We start from the raw sequence: 15,479 nt of genomic DNA on the forward strand, positions 1-15,479 counted from the left end.
TGGCTGAAAACGTTTCGATCGCGCGTTTGGGTAATAAGAATTACCAAACGTGGAAAATAAAAATTGAAATGCTTCTGATCAGTGTCGACCTATGGCACACGGTGAATGAGAAGAAACCGGAGCCAGTGACTGCGGCATGGTCGAAAGAAGATCAGAAGGCGAGGGCAATGATTATTCTGAATGTGGAAGATAATCAGTTGCCGTTGGTGAGAGACGCCAAATCGGCGGTGAAGTGTGGAATAAGCTTAAAAAGTACCACGAAAAGGCTACAGTTACGTCGCGAGTGTCGCTTTTGAAAAAGCTCTGTAGCCTGAACTACGAAGAAGGTGCGGATATGGAGGAGCACTTGTTCAAAATCGAAGAGCTTTTCGATAGGCTGTCGTGTGCCGGGCAGAAAATTGAGTGTTTGCTACAGGTAGCGATGATTTACCGGAGTCTGCCGGAATCGTACGACGGACTGGTGACGGCATTGGAGAGCCGGCCAGATGCCGACCAGACGATTGAGTTCGTGAAGCAGCGGCTGATGGACGAATACCACCGACGAATGGAGAAGCGAGGGGTTTCCGGTGAGTGCGATGACCGAGCGCTGAAAGTGCAGAACAGAGGTAGACAGCGAATGATAAAGCGGATATGCTACCAGTGCCGGAAACCGGGACACATCCGTGTGAATTGCCCAGTGCTGCAGAAGATGAACGAGCCGGAAGCGAAAACGGCAGCGAAGAGGGACCCTCGAATATGTTTCGGCGTGGGAGGAAACCGGCAGCAGAAGAGCTGGTATGTGGATAGTGGCTGCTCGAGCCACATGACCAGCAACCTGGAATTTTTCAGCGAGATGGACGAAACCGTAAAGCTGGATGTGACCTTGGCGAATGGGTCCACCGTGCAATCCGCCGGAATAGAGAAAGGTCTGTTGAAGTGCATCGATGGTAACGGAAAAGTAAATGAAGTGATCGTGAAAGATGTGCTGTATGTTCCGGAACTGGACAGTGGGCTAATTTCGGTCCGGAAGCTAGCACAAAACGGACTAAATGTGAACTTTGTGAAGTCCAGATGCGAAATTGTAAGCAAGAAGAAAGTGGAAGCTGTTGCCCAACTTTGTGGTGGATTGTATGCTGTGAGAGCCGCAGGAAGCTCCAGAAATTCAGGAAGCGAGCGTTCTGTTGAGGAGGAGCGCAGAGAAGAAGAAAACTTTTACGACTGTGTGGACGAAAATCAATACCGATGCTAAGTGCCGGATGAATCAAGAAGACAACGAAGCGGTAAAGAAGACGAAGCAGGAGGAGATGGTGTAGGAGAAGTGCTGAAACGACTGTGTGCCCAAATAAAACTCTGTATTGACTTTGTGTATGTAAAACTATGTGGACTTTGTGTTAACTGTAAGTGATGATAAACCTCGAGGAGGAGTGTTGAATGTTGGGCCAGTCTAATTTATGTTTGCGATGTTTGTCATCCCTCACCAGCCCTGTGAATATGTTGTTGTCTATTGTATGTTGAATGTAAATAGAAGTAAATAAACGACCACCGCGGAGAGCGAATCGCTTGTGTTTTCTCGTCCACTTTACGCTTCCGAAATACCCCGCCGGGAGTTGTGTCGGTTCCGCTGTTTACCCGGATAAAACAGTACCATAGGCTCAATAGTGTAAACAATTGGATTACCATATGCTCTACGGTATACAATAGGATATATTGTGTTTTGATGGTTGCACATATTGTATCAACACCGTGGATATAATACGTCAACATAGTTCTCTAATGTAACAGTACTTGCAATTGTTTTTGGATCATTTCAGTACATAAGTTTTAATTATTGATAACCGATGAAAACTTTATTCAAAATGCTAAACAATATTTACGACATTGCGTAAAAAATGCATTATTTTCCTCAAAATTTCATTATTGAACGTTAAAGCCGTCATAATTAAGAAATCCAATATCGTATTGTTTTACTATAAAAATACAATTAAATCTAATGTAACTCGAACGGTTTTCTTCGGATATTTCAACAATATAATTACGATACACTCTATTGTTTGACAAAAAAAAGTGTATGAAAAAATCTCAGATTTTGTATAGTTACGATACTTAACAACCCGTACGTTCTAATGCGAAAACTTCATTTACAATTAATTGAATGGTTCATAACAATACATTCTAATGTATTTCTATTATTTCATCTACAGTATAATCCTCGGTATAATCTAAGGTCAATTTATAGAGCTTGCTGACGATTGATCACCTTTCTCTTGTACGCGCACAGAATGGATAGGATTTGTTTTCATCGGGAAACGCTTCGGAAGCGTTTCCCGATGAAAACAAATCCTATCCCCTCCATGCGTGTGCAAGAGCAAGATGATTAACGTCAGCAAGCCTTATTGTTTTTGATAGTAATGTTGCAATAAACTGTATTGTTTTTCTATAATATTTTTTATTCGGGTACCGTGGGAAGCCTCAGTGATAACTTCCCACAAATATATCCTTTACGTATACTTTGTATACGAGAAATGCAAAAAGATATTTAAGCTCGACAATAATATTTTGTGAACGACCGCAGAATTTAAATTTAATGTTTGGATATACTTTTAAATTGTTGTGTAAACTCCGACAGTTCGTAACTGTTTATTAATATAATTACCTGTATTTTAAAGATTTTGCTTACAACGAGATTATTTCCGCGTGTCTCTCTCACCACCGCGTTTTGACTCTTGTTTGCGCGTGTGATTTGCCGCCCCTTTTCGCGAAAAATTTCGATCCTCCCAGAACTCGCGGCTCGTGAAACAAGTAAACTGTCAGTCTATTTTACTCGCTTTTTGCGGTGTGGTGTGACTCGCGGTGTCGTGATTGCTGGTGGTGATCCGGACGAATTCCGGTCGTGCTTTCCCCTGTGCTTCGTTCTGGTGTAGTGATTTCCTGAAATTATTGTTCCCTTTCCGAACAATCTGGTGCAAAAATCGGGCTACATTTTCGTCGTCGTTTGCCATTTCGTAGTATCATTCAAACGTTTCGTAATAATTTCACGGTGGCTCAAATTATTACGTTTGTCTCATTCGCGTGACCTCTTCGTCGTGTGTGTGAAAGAACTGAAAAATTCGATTTATCGCTCGGTTTTGTAATCTCCGACTGACAAAAAAGGTGTTTCGAGTTAGTTCCATATCCGGTTTTATTTGCACATATCCCGCCTACTTGGTTTAAGCTAGAGGGTAACGATGTCCGAGGTGATGATGAACGGTAGCAACAACAATCATAGCACCTTGGCAAAAAATCACAAGGAAATGCACCAGCGTTGCCTGAATCCGTATCGCTCAAAGGTGACAGTGGTGCTCGGAGCCCAGTGGGGTGACGAGGGCAAGGGCAAAGTGGTGGACATGCTGGCCACCGAAGCGGACGTCGTCTGTCGTTGTCAGGTGAGTTTGTATAAGTCATGTGTTGTCTTCTAGGTGCTTCTATAACTCAGTCGCAACCGCAAGGGCCGCAGTAATAAAACTTTGTTTACTTATGATGCATGCATCAATAAAAAAACAGATTAATCTACCTGGCATTCATTATGCCTTTCTCGCGTGTTATGTGCATTGGCGTAGCCAGAAAATTGGGGTTGGGGGGGGGGGGGTGTTTTTGAACCTTTTTTTTCCGAAAAAAAAATTTCTCCTAAAAATTTTGTCGGGGGGGGGGGGGGGTATGTCCAAAACCACCCCGTGGCTACGCCACTGGTTATGTGAGATTATGGAAAGGCACTTGAGAAAGGACTAAATGATGATGGTCCCGCCAGATACTCCTACAAAGGTTTGAGCTAGACGATTTAACTTTAATTGAATTTAATTAAACAACAATTTAATCAGATTTGGAAAAACAACAAAAACGATCTGATTACCATCACAGATATAAATTTCATAACTTTCCATTACTACCCAGCAAAAATATGAAATGAAAAAAAAACTTGTTTATTTCATCTACAGATTCTCATAAGTATCAGTAGTGATGCTTCGAGTTCAGATTTAAAAAGTCCCACCAAGAATCGCGTATCATGTTATTACACGTTTCATGTTAACCAATCGAAAGCATCAATAATAATCTTATAAACTATGTCATGGTCAACAAAATCAAAACTTGTGTTACCGCTCCGTCGATATCAGAAATTTTGGTATCAACCGCGGAAACAGAACTACTACTAGAAAGCCCATTACTAATCCGCAGAATCATTAACAGCTGAAAAAGCGCAAGTCTGTACATTTACTTTACAAATTTAAAAATCATTCATATCTGCTTTACGCGCGCAAGACTTACTGTTGTAGAATACACCAGGTCCAATTACAATTACGTCAATAAATATAAAATCCATCATCATCATCATCGAGGTGAACAAGATAGTTTATTAGTGCCTCAGTAATTGAAAAATACGGTTCTATACTATTCCCCAGAAAACCGTTCCCCAGAAAACCATACCCCAGAATTCCATTCCCCAGAATGTACCATTCCCCAGAAAACCAATCTCCAGAATGTACCATTCCCCAGAAAACCAATCCCCAGAATGTACCGTTCCCCAGAAAACCGGATGTATAGATGAACATGGTTTCTTTTTCTTATTCTCTTATTAAACCTCATTGCAAGACCATACAATTATACACAAATGGAGCATACAATTGTACATAAAACCATTTGTTGAGGGAACAAATAGGGACCCACGTATTCGCCCGGAATAAGACAAATCATTCGATGATTCCTTCTTTAAAAAAAAGCGCATTTTCCCGGAATAAGACAAATGAGTCAATTTTTTGTGTGCTACGCATGCGTCATTTTCTTTTCACGGCATTTCCACCGAATAAGGCAACCAAGTATTCTTTTTTCCTTTTTTGAAGCACGCGAAAAATGAAAAATGAGTAAATGATTCCTTTTTGAAAAGCACGAATTTTCTCGAAATAAGGTTAACGAATAGATGATGCCTTCTTTCAAAATACGCATTTTCTGGGAAAAAAGCAAATGAGTGGCACAAATCACACGTTTGCCCGGAATATTGCAAAGTGAAAGATGCCTTCTTTTGAAGCATAAATATATCCACTAGGGTGGTTCAAAAAATCGATTTTGCTCCACAGTGCTCATCTGATTCTTTACCATCTTCTGAGTGTGCTCTGAAAATTTGAGCTCATTTGGATTAAAACTGATTTAGCACAAGCCGTTTCAAGTTTGCATGCAAATTAGTATTGGGAAATTTATTTTATCATTATACTGTTAATGACGTTCCCCCATTAAGCGCAGGTTAAAAGAAAACCTACATAGCTAAAGGGAATACTTAACAGCTTTCACCCAACGAAAATCGCATGTTTATTAATCACCCCAATAATTAGTAATCGATTTTAAGACAGGTTGCGAATCTTTAGTCATGATCGTTAAACTTCTTTGAGGGCATCACTGAAATGTGCAGTGCAACATAGTAGCCTGAATTTGTGTGTGCTATCTTTCGCGCCACGAGCAGCAATGTTGCCTGTTGATGAGTTATGCAATTAGCTCCAGAAAACTACGGTATATATTAAATTCGATTACTAATTATTGGGGCGATTAATCAACATGCGATTTCCGTTGGGTGAAAGCTGTTGAGTATTTCTTTTAGCTGTGTAGGTTTTCTTTTAACCTGCGCTTAATGGGGGGAACGTCATTAACAGTATAATGAAAAAATAAATGTCTCCATACTAATTTGTATGCAAACTTGAAACGGCTTGTGCTAAATCATTTTTAATCCAAATGAGCTCAAATTTTCAGAGGACATTCAGAACATGGCAAAGAATCAGATGAGCACTGTGGAGCAAAATCGATTTTTTGAACCACCCTAATATCCACACTAATAAAAATCCACATTTTTATTGGCAGAAATTTTAATTAATTTTCAAATACTGTCGTTATATGCATAACTGTCCATGTACATAGGGATCCCAGCAAACATGGGACAAATATGCGTATGATGGCAGCATAGTAGAGTCCATAATATAATAATATAAAGTTGCTTCAAGCTAAAAATGCATTCTGAAGAGAACTTGAGCCGAAAGTGTGTCTCGGTATTCTTGTAGTTTTGAACTTTGAACACTGTTCAGTGTACACTAGGTTGACACGCAAAACGAAACGATCATGGTAACTAAGGTTTCCTAGATTTAAAAAAATACAAAAATGTATAGCATGCTGTCGCTTGAATTTGTTTTCCTAGGATACGAGTTGCTTAGTTTGGTTGCCTGTTGGATACGAGTTGCTGCGTTGTGTGTTTCATTTCAGATTATATATTTGTTTCTTGGAAGTTCGCTTATGACAATTAGAAGCGACCATTCATGTCATTCGAAAACGGCGTGAATATAATAAGGTCCATTTTTCCAATGACTGATTTGGGCTTTTAGAAACAAAAGGTATGGAAAAAATTCTGGGATATGGTGCATTCTGGGGAATGGTTTTCGGGGGAATGGTTCATTCTGGGAAATGGTTTTCTGGGGAATGGTATATTCTGGGGAGTGGTTTTCTGGGGAACGGATTTCTGGGGAATGGTTTTCTGGGGCATGGTTTTCTGGGAAATGTTATAGAATCAGAAATACTATTGTCCAAACAAAATATCCGTAGGTCAAACTTCGTCAAGATATAATGATTTTAAGTCAACTAAGTAGCCGCTTAAAAGGCAGCTTTTACGTGTGAAACACAAAGTCTCTTGAATTGAAATCATTGATTCCTTTAAAAAACAAAAAAATAATTAATTTATTAATTAATTAAACAGGGAAATAGCACATTAAGGAGATAGGTTTCATTAGTTTCACTGATTTGCATTTTCTGCATTTATTTATAACTTACATAGGTACTGTAGTACCGAAGACTAGAGAAATCTGCATAGACAATTACTCGGCACTCTTAGGTATCGCAATGTACATTTATTGACACTTTCATAGCGAATCTGATTCATACTGATAACTCGGATAACTCTTGTCTCCTCCTAATTCATGGCTTACTCGATATTATTCCTTGTGTCTCCTTATCGGGTCCCAATGTTCGTGATTCAGCTGATATGTAGGTATTAGCAAATTCGAAGCTGCTGAAGGGTAATACACCGGTGGTACTTCTCCCAGCTCCCAATGAATGAATCTCATGCTCTGACCTTTGAATTATACTAATCTGTAATTGAAGTTTGTTTCTTATATTAGCCTTCCTGTAGGTAGTTGTCCTCTTCATGTAGGTAGTTGATTTAGTTTTGATTCTCTTTGACTGTTGATTCTACTGCTGTGACTTTTTTCTTCCAATTGTTGACCTTCAATTTCTTCAATCCCAGTCCATTTGCACGGCTTCACGGCAATGTTCAGAATTTGGTCCCGAGAATCTTTCCGAACACTACAACACGTAGGACTTTTCCTGTCGGAGAATGTGGAGAGGAATAAGACAAGTACGCAGATCACACTTCAATCGCTTCAGGATTGTACAATGAATCTGCTCTACTTATCCATTTGCCTGAGACCAATAGGGCGTAGTTTTCTTATTGTCAATACCAAATTCCCGGCAAACGCTTAGGAAGGCTACGCTTGTAAATTGGTGCACATTATCCAATCTCAACGCTGCTTCAACAAACATTAGTCAAACTTCTTTGGCTGAGACTATTTCTGATTTGAAACATTCTTACCCTTCATTTAGCCTATGGTTCACCTTCCTTAGTCGATTTAGCTATGTGGCTGGCCTACATTGCCCCCACTCGCATATCAGTCCCATACCGTTTTTTTCGCAAACTGAGATAATTTATTTATTTATTTATTACCAGACTAAGGAGTGGCCTGTGCTGCACATAAAACTCTTCTCCATTCAGCTCGGTCCATGGCTGCACTTCGCCAACCACGCAGTCTGCGGAGGGTCCGCAAATCGTCCTCCACCTGATCGATCCACCTTGCCCGCTGTGCACCTCGTCTTTTTGTTCCCGTCGGATCGTTGTCGAGAACTATTTTCATCGGATTACTGCCCGACATTCTGGCTACGTGCCCGTCCCACCGCAATCTTTCGATTTTCGCACCATCGTTGCCTTAATCAACCGTATCAGTTTATCCGGAAATCCGTTTTCGTGCATTAGCTGCCATAGCTAGTCCCGATCGATTGTATCATATGCGGCTTTGAAGTCGTGAATAGATTATGTGTGGGCACGTTGTATTCGCGGTATTTCTGCAATGTCTGTCGTACGGCGAACACCTGGTCTGTGGTAGAACGTTCGCCCATGAATCCCGTACTGGTATTGCCCCACGAACTCTCTTGCAATTGGTGTAGGAGGCGTTCAGCAATGTGATTGCGCGGTAGTTGCTTTGCGACACATTCCATTCCCTCCTTCGGCAGAACATCATCCTCCCAAACATGGTAACATGGTAATTACCCAGTGCAGCGCTCTTAGCCAGAACCTCCCCACCGTGTTTAAACAGCTTTCCTGGTAGTTGGTCAACTCTAGGGGCTTTGTTGTTTTTCAGCCGGCTGATCTCCTTCTGGATTTCCTGGAGATTCGGAGCCGGAAGTCGTATATCCTGCGCGCGTGCTCTTAGGTTCATTACCATACTGCCACCGTTGTCTGCCACATCGCCATTCAGGTGCTCTTCGTAGTGCTGCCGCCACCTTTGGATCACCTCACGCTCGTTCGTAAGAAGGTTCCCGTTTATGTCCTTACACATATCGGGCTGTGGCACGTGGCCCTTACTTGAACGGTTTAACTTCTTATAGAACTTTCGTGCGTTATTAGCGCGGTACAGTTGCTCCGTCTCTTCATGGTCTCGATCTTCCTGCTGGCGCGTTTTCCTCCGAAAAATCGAGTTTTGTCTGTTCCGCGCCTGTTTGTATCGTGCCTCGTTCGCCCTCGTGCGGTGTTGCAGCAATCTCGCCCATGCTGCATTCTTCTGCTTAACTAACTGCTCATATTCGCCGTCATATCAGTCGTTTCTCTGATCCGGGGCCACCGAGCCTGCAGCGGCTGCGGCGCTTCCAATGGCGGATTGAATATCTCTTCTGCCATCTGTAAGAGACGCTGCGCCTAGCTGCTCTTCCGTTGGGCTAGTCTATCGTCTTGTAGCTGCTCAATGTTTAGCCGCGGCGGACGACTACGACGCGTGTTGTACACCGTCGAGAGTTTTGAGCGCAGACATACTGCAACGAGGTAGTGGTCGGATTCAATTTTCGCACTGCGGTAAGTGCGTACGTTCGTGAACTCGGACAAGAATTTACCGTCGATTAGAACGTGGTCGATTTGGTTTTCCGTTTCTCGATTAGGTGATTTCCATGTGGCCTTGTGGATATTCTTGCGGGGGAAGAAAGTGCTTCGGACTACCATTCCGCGGGAGGCTGCAAAGTTTATGCATCGTTGGCCGTTGTCGTTCGATACGGTATGCAGACTATCCGGTCCGATGACCGGTCTATAAATTTCCTCCCTTCCTACCGGAGCGTTCAAGTCGCCGATGAAGATTTTGACGTCCCGCAGTGGGCGGGTCTCCCTTCGTGTAGACAGTGCACGTTGATGACGCTATAGGTGATCACGCGTTGGCGCATCTTGCCCAGCACTATGAAGCCGGTTCCCAGCTCGTTGGTGGTGCCACAGCTTTGGTAGAAGGTAGCCGCTCGATGCCCGCTTTTCCACACTTTCTGTTTGTTCAGCATATTTCCTGCAGCGCTACGACGTTGATGTACCGGGGATGTAGTTCATCATAGATTATCCTGTCGCAACCTGCGAAGCCTAGCGACTTGCAGTTCCACGTTCCAAGCTTCCAATCGTGATCCTTTATTCGTTGCCTAAGTCGTTGCCGATTGTATCGAGTCGTATTATCTACTATGTCGTTCGTAATGGTTGTTTTTAAAGGCGGCTTATTGGGTCTGCGCAAACCTCCTGTCTCGTCGGAGGGCCGTCGTGTCAGGGCTGTTTAGTGTCCCACCTAACACCAGGACTCGGGCTTGTGCGCTTTGAGCGGCACACGGTCGCTTTCGCGGAGCCTACTTGCGGATACATGCAGCTTTTTATAGAGATTTAACAGAGCCCACTGTCAAACCCCACCACATCGGAGGCAGGCACCACAACTAGCAGATGGCCTGGGGAGGGATCGTTAAGCCCTTGGACATAGTCCCTGCTGCCCGCAGATTAAACAGTTATAAACCACTTTTTCGTTGTTCTTTTACTTCTTCTTTGCAAATAGAAGCCGTTGGTGTAAAAAACTCAAAATAGACAAAAATGGTTTATGTACCACTTTCGCTGGCAACGGTTCATATCTCAAAATCGTCTTTAAAGTGTCAGAGTGGAGCATCATGGTCTTTTTTTCAAATCAATGGTTTTTCGAGACCATTCGGGGTCCCAAACAACTGTACATAATTTGGGCCCGATTGGTTACTTTGTATAGGATTTAGTATGCCAAAACGTACATTTTTCCATTTTTACTCCTAGAGGTTTCAGTTCATCGTAAACCAAGTGGCACATTGCGTTAAAGTATAACCCAAAGATTGCCGAATAACTTTGCTTAAGAAGGTATGTTGTTGGAACGTTCGTAAAAAAAAGTTATAACGTTTCGAAGTTGAACAATATGCAAAAAGTCGTTGATTCTGCCAGAACTGCCAAACTACGTGGAACAATAATTTAACTGAGTGTTATCTTAAAATTATCGATATTATAGGGCTGGGGATCTAATTGTAGTTATTCGGAATCATTTATCAATGTAAAAATCCGGACAAGAAGGTAGACGGGTTTTGCTCTCTAACAACCATATGCTGCCCTGTAGTGCTGGCAAAAACATTGATTTCTTGCATACGGTTTGAAAAATTCACCTTTGAAGCATTATAACATTTTTTGTATACGTGCCAGCAACGTACCTTCTTCAGCAAAGTCTTTCGGCATCCTACAGACTATATGCAAACGCAATGAGTGACGTGATTGGCGATAAATTGAAGCCGATAGGAGCAAACATGCAAAAAGGTACGTTTTCCCATAGTAATTTTCATATGAATTTCAAACGCGTGCGGTAAGCGGGCATGCTACCAATCGAGCCCATCTTTTGCATAGTTGATTGAGGTCCTAAAACGATTCAGAGAAACCTTGATCTCACCAGTGTTGGGAAAAACTCAAAATCTCAAAACTCACGAACGATTCAAATCAAACGTGAGTTAGAACGCACCCAACTCAGCACCTAAAAAATCATGGCTGAGTTGAATCATCCATTTTATTCATAGTAGGTTTTCTTTTGTTCTCCTTCGTAAATTAACGTTCAACACATAAAACAATGGATACTCTTGCGTCTGTGAACAATAAATTGAACCCAAATTGTTTTTAAACACTTTTTGGAGCGAAATGATTTTTTGGGAAATGAGTGAAATGATCCGTTTTAGCATGAAAAACTCAGACGTGATGCATTCCTTTAAAATCGCAAAATCGCGCGGGAGCGCTCAATAAATGATTTTACCAACACTGGATCTCACTTGATTGGATGAAGTTTGCGTTTTTTCATGCTGCGCCCCACTCTAATATAATGCTGGGTGCTGCGGATAGAGCCGATTTTCTGCTCTCAAGAGAGTAGAGGGATATTTTGAAATCAATCCCATAAGCAAAATTATTTTGCAGTTCCTTGGCTGTCAAACATTTCCCGCTCTTCGATATTCTCTTTCCATGCTTCATGAGGGCGCACAAATGCGCGAGACTCTGCATGACTTTACGATGGTTTACATACATTCCTGCTCCAATCAGCTGTTGAATCTCGTGAAATTTTGTAACGAGTGCTTTTTAACTGCATTCTTACTAATTTTCCATTCGAAATATAATATAAACATATTTGTTACAAATAATATAAAACTCAAACTAAATTTGTTTTTATTTTTTTTCCCGAATAATAACAATACTTCTCAATATAGGATCTGAAACGAACATAACCACAATCATCAATGTTTGGCTCCGGCACAATAGAAAAGTTTGGCTTCAGTTTGACAACCAAATCGATTCTATTCGCACCACCCAGATATAATGTAGCCTTTAATTTACACCTTGGTGTACGAGAAAGGCAAAAAGTGAAGCATATGAAATATGATCCCTTCCTCAAAAGAACGCATTTACACGGAATGAGGCGAAAAGTATATGATTCCTTTGTTAAAAGTACGCATTTGCTAGGAATAAGTCAAATCGTATCTGACTCATTGTCTAAAAGTACGTACGATCGGAAAAAGCCAAATGAGCAGATAATTCATTTCTGTTAATCACACAATTTCCCCTTATAACGCAAAAGATTAAATAACTCAATCTTCAAACGCACGCATTTACTTGGAATAATTCTAATTAGTAGATCATTCCTCCATTTGAAGCACGCATTGACCCGTGGAATGGCAAAAGTGTAAATGAAAAAAATACGCATTTGTCAGAAATAAGGCAAATGAACAAACATAATTTCTTCGTTAAAATCATGAAGCTGCCCGAAATTTGGCGAAAGAATAAATTACTCATGGATTGCTACAATTCAGTTCGTCGACCTTTTTGTGGGTGGGACACACGACACCTTCCATCCTTTCCTGCGGCATAATCGTCTTCTTCCAAATCTTGGCAGCGTGTTTTAGTAACTCTCCTGATTAAAATTTTAATTTGGTTTATAACTTTAGAATTGTTTTATTTTCAGATTGTCCTTTTATCTTGTAATCAACATTTCAGATACGATTTCTTTTTTCATACGTAAAGAAGTCGTATCGTATTAACAACTAAATGTTTAGCACAGGTTGAATGATAGACCACGCGACTCCTGCGATTGCGGTTTATTTCATTCATTGCAACGATAAATTGCCGACAAAGAAAACAAAGCGCAGTCACGTGGTACACAGTACACACCGTCATCCCCATAATAAACTTTGATTGTCAATCAAATTGAAGGCGTGCTGTTCACAATTTGTCAATCATACACCTTTTGTTGGTATTAGAAATCAAATAGCGCCGATTGATACGATGTGAATACTATTCTGATTTTAGCTGCACAGTAATGCACAGACGAGCTACTTCTCGACAAAACAATTAAAGCTGTCGTCGGGAGTAAGGCACGTGGCGTCAGCTGATCTCTCGATTTATTTTTTCCTCATGCACTGTGAGAACAGGAGCTCAAATAATTGATGGTAACTACGTTGTACGTTCTTCAAATGTATGCGACTCATTTAGGCAATTTGTGCCTACTTTTCTGAATATTCGCTCAAAATTGACGAATCGCCATCAACCTTCAATTTTAAACAGCAACAGGCGCCAACATTTTGAACCACAAAACAAAACAGTCGTTTATGTCAATCGCTCAAAATTTGATTGTTTTGCGCGTTTTTTCAAGAACGGCACACAAACATCACATCACACCAATTAACACAATCTCACCAGGTTTTGCGTCACCAAGCAAACAGTCACTTAGTCGACATGTCGGGGTGCAGACAGCGATGTCGTCGCCCAAAACGACCGCGTGATTCTGTTATCATGGGCAAATTCCTTGCTGCATCAAGAGAGATTCCTCACCGATGGTTTTACATTCGTCATGATACAGGGGTTTCCACATGATTCTGTGATTTTCCTTTCAAATGAACCTTGATTTATCATCCAATATGTTGTGTTGACAACTGAATTTTTAAGATTATATATAATTTTAATAAAGGAACTGTTCCGTTTTCCATCTCACTGAACATATATTCATCTCATCGCAAAACAAAGAAACCTAATACTATAACGCATGAAAAAAAACTTTATATTTTTTTTGTAAGACTTGTCGAAAAATATTTTCATTTATTTAGCTTGCAGATAACACTGAATCAACAATTTGACGCCACAATTTATTTATTTATCATCAGACTAAGGCCGGAGTGGCCTGTGCTGCACATAAAAGACTTCTCCATTCAGCTCGGTTCAAGGCTGCACTTCGCCAACCACGCAGTCTGCGGAGGGTCCGCAAGTCGTCCTCCACCTGATCGATCCACCTTGCCCGCTGTGCACCTCGCCTTCTTGTTCCCGTCGGATCGTTGTCGAGAACCATTTTCACCGGATTACTGTCCGACATTCTGGCTACGTGCCCGGCCCACCGCAGTCTTCCGATTTTTGCGGTGTGAACGATGGATGGTTCTCCCAACAGCTGATGCAACTCGTGGTTCATTCGCCTCCTCCACGTACCGTCCGCCATCTGCACCCCACCATAGATGGTACGCAACACTTTCCTTTCGAAAACTCCCAGTGCGCGTTGGTCCTCCACGAGCATCGTCCAGGTCTCGTGTCCGTAGAGAACTACCGGTTTTATAAGCGTTTTGTAGATAGTCAGTTTAGTACGGCGGCGAACTCTATTCGATCGGAGCGTCTTGCGGAGTCCAAAGTACGTACGATTTCCAGCCACTATGCGTCTCCGAATTTCTCTGCTGGTATCGTTATCGGCGGTCACCAGTGAGCCCAAGTACACGAATTCTTCAACCACCTCGATTTCGTCACCACCGATAGAAACTCGTGGTGGGTGGCTCACATTGACCTCTCTTGAGCCTCTTCCTATCATGTACTTCGTTTTCGACGTGTTGATGACTAGTCCAATCCGTTTAGCTTCGCTTTTCAGTCTGATGTAGGCTTCCTCCATCCTCTCAAAGTTACGTGCCATGATATCAATGTCGTCGGCGAAGCCAAATAACTGGACGGACTTCGTGAAAATCGTACCACTCGTGTCAATCCCTGCTCTTCGTATTACTCCTCCAAAGCGATGTTGAATAGCAGACACGAAAGACCATCACCTTGCCGTAACCCTCTACGGGTTTCGAAGGGACTCGAGAATGCCCCTGAAACTCGAACTACGCACATCACCCGATCCATCGTCGCCTTGATCAACCGTATCAGTTTATCCGGAAATCCGTTTTCGTGCATTAGCTGCCATAGCTGGTCCCGATCGATTGTATCATATGCGGCTTTGAAGTCGATAAATAGATGATGTGTGGGCACGTTGTATTCGCGGCATTTCTGCAATACCTGACGTATGGCGAACACCTGGTCTGTGGTAGAGCGTTCACCCATAAATCCCGCCTGGTACTGCCCCACGAACTCTCTTGCAATTGGTGTTAGTCGACGGCATAAAATTTGGGAGAGTACCTTGTAGGCGGCGTTCAGCAAAGTGATTGCGCGGTAGTTGCTACAATCCAGCTTATCGCCCTTTTTGTAGATGGGACACACGACACCTTCCATCCACTCCTGCGGCAGAACCTCATCCTCCCAAACCTTGGTAATCACCCAGTGCAGCGCTCTAGCCAGTGCATCACCACCGTGTTTAAACAGCTCTCCTGGTAGTTGGTCAACTCCTTTTGTTGTTTTTCAGCCGGCCGATCTCCTCCTGGATTTCCTGGAGATTCGGAGCCGGAAGTCGCATGTCCTGCGCGCGTGCTCCTAGGTTCATTACCATACCGCCACCGTTGTCTGCCATATCGCCATTCAGGTGCTCTTCGTAGTGCTGCCGCCACCTTTGGATCACCTCACGCTCGTTCGTAAGAAGGTTCCCGTTTAT

General features: G+C 42.3%; 1 protein-coding gene across 2 annotated transcripts in view; it reads left to right on the top strand.

Moving 5' to 3' along the window:
* Window positions 1-2,682: 2,682 nt before the first annotated feature.
* Window positions 2,683-15,479, top strand: part of LOC134205047 (adenylosuccinate synthetase) — a 57,424-nt gene continuing 44,627 nt past the window's right edge. For both annotated transcript variants that reach the window (XM_062679926.1, XM_062679927.1), the window contains exon 1: window positions 2,683-3,401. In XM_062679926.1, the coding sequence (XP_062535910.1) occupies window positions 3,204-3,401 (198 nt within the window). In that variant the 5' untranslated portion in view covers window positions 2,683-3,203. The remainder of the gene's footprint in view (window positions 3,402-15,479) is intronic.

The sequence above is a fragment of the Armigeres subalbatus genome, chromosome 1, assembly GCF_024139115.2.
Source record: "Armigeres subalbatus isolate Guangzhou_Male chromosome 1, GZ_Asu_2, whole genome shotgun sequence".
NCBI lineage: Eukaryota > Metazoa > Arthropoda > Insecta > Diptera > Culicidae > Armigeres > Armigeres subalbatus.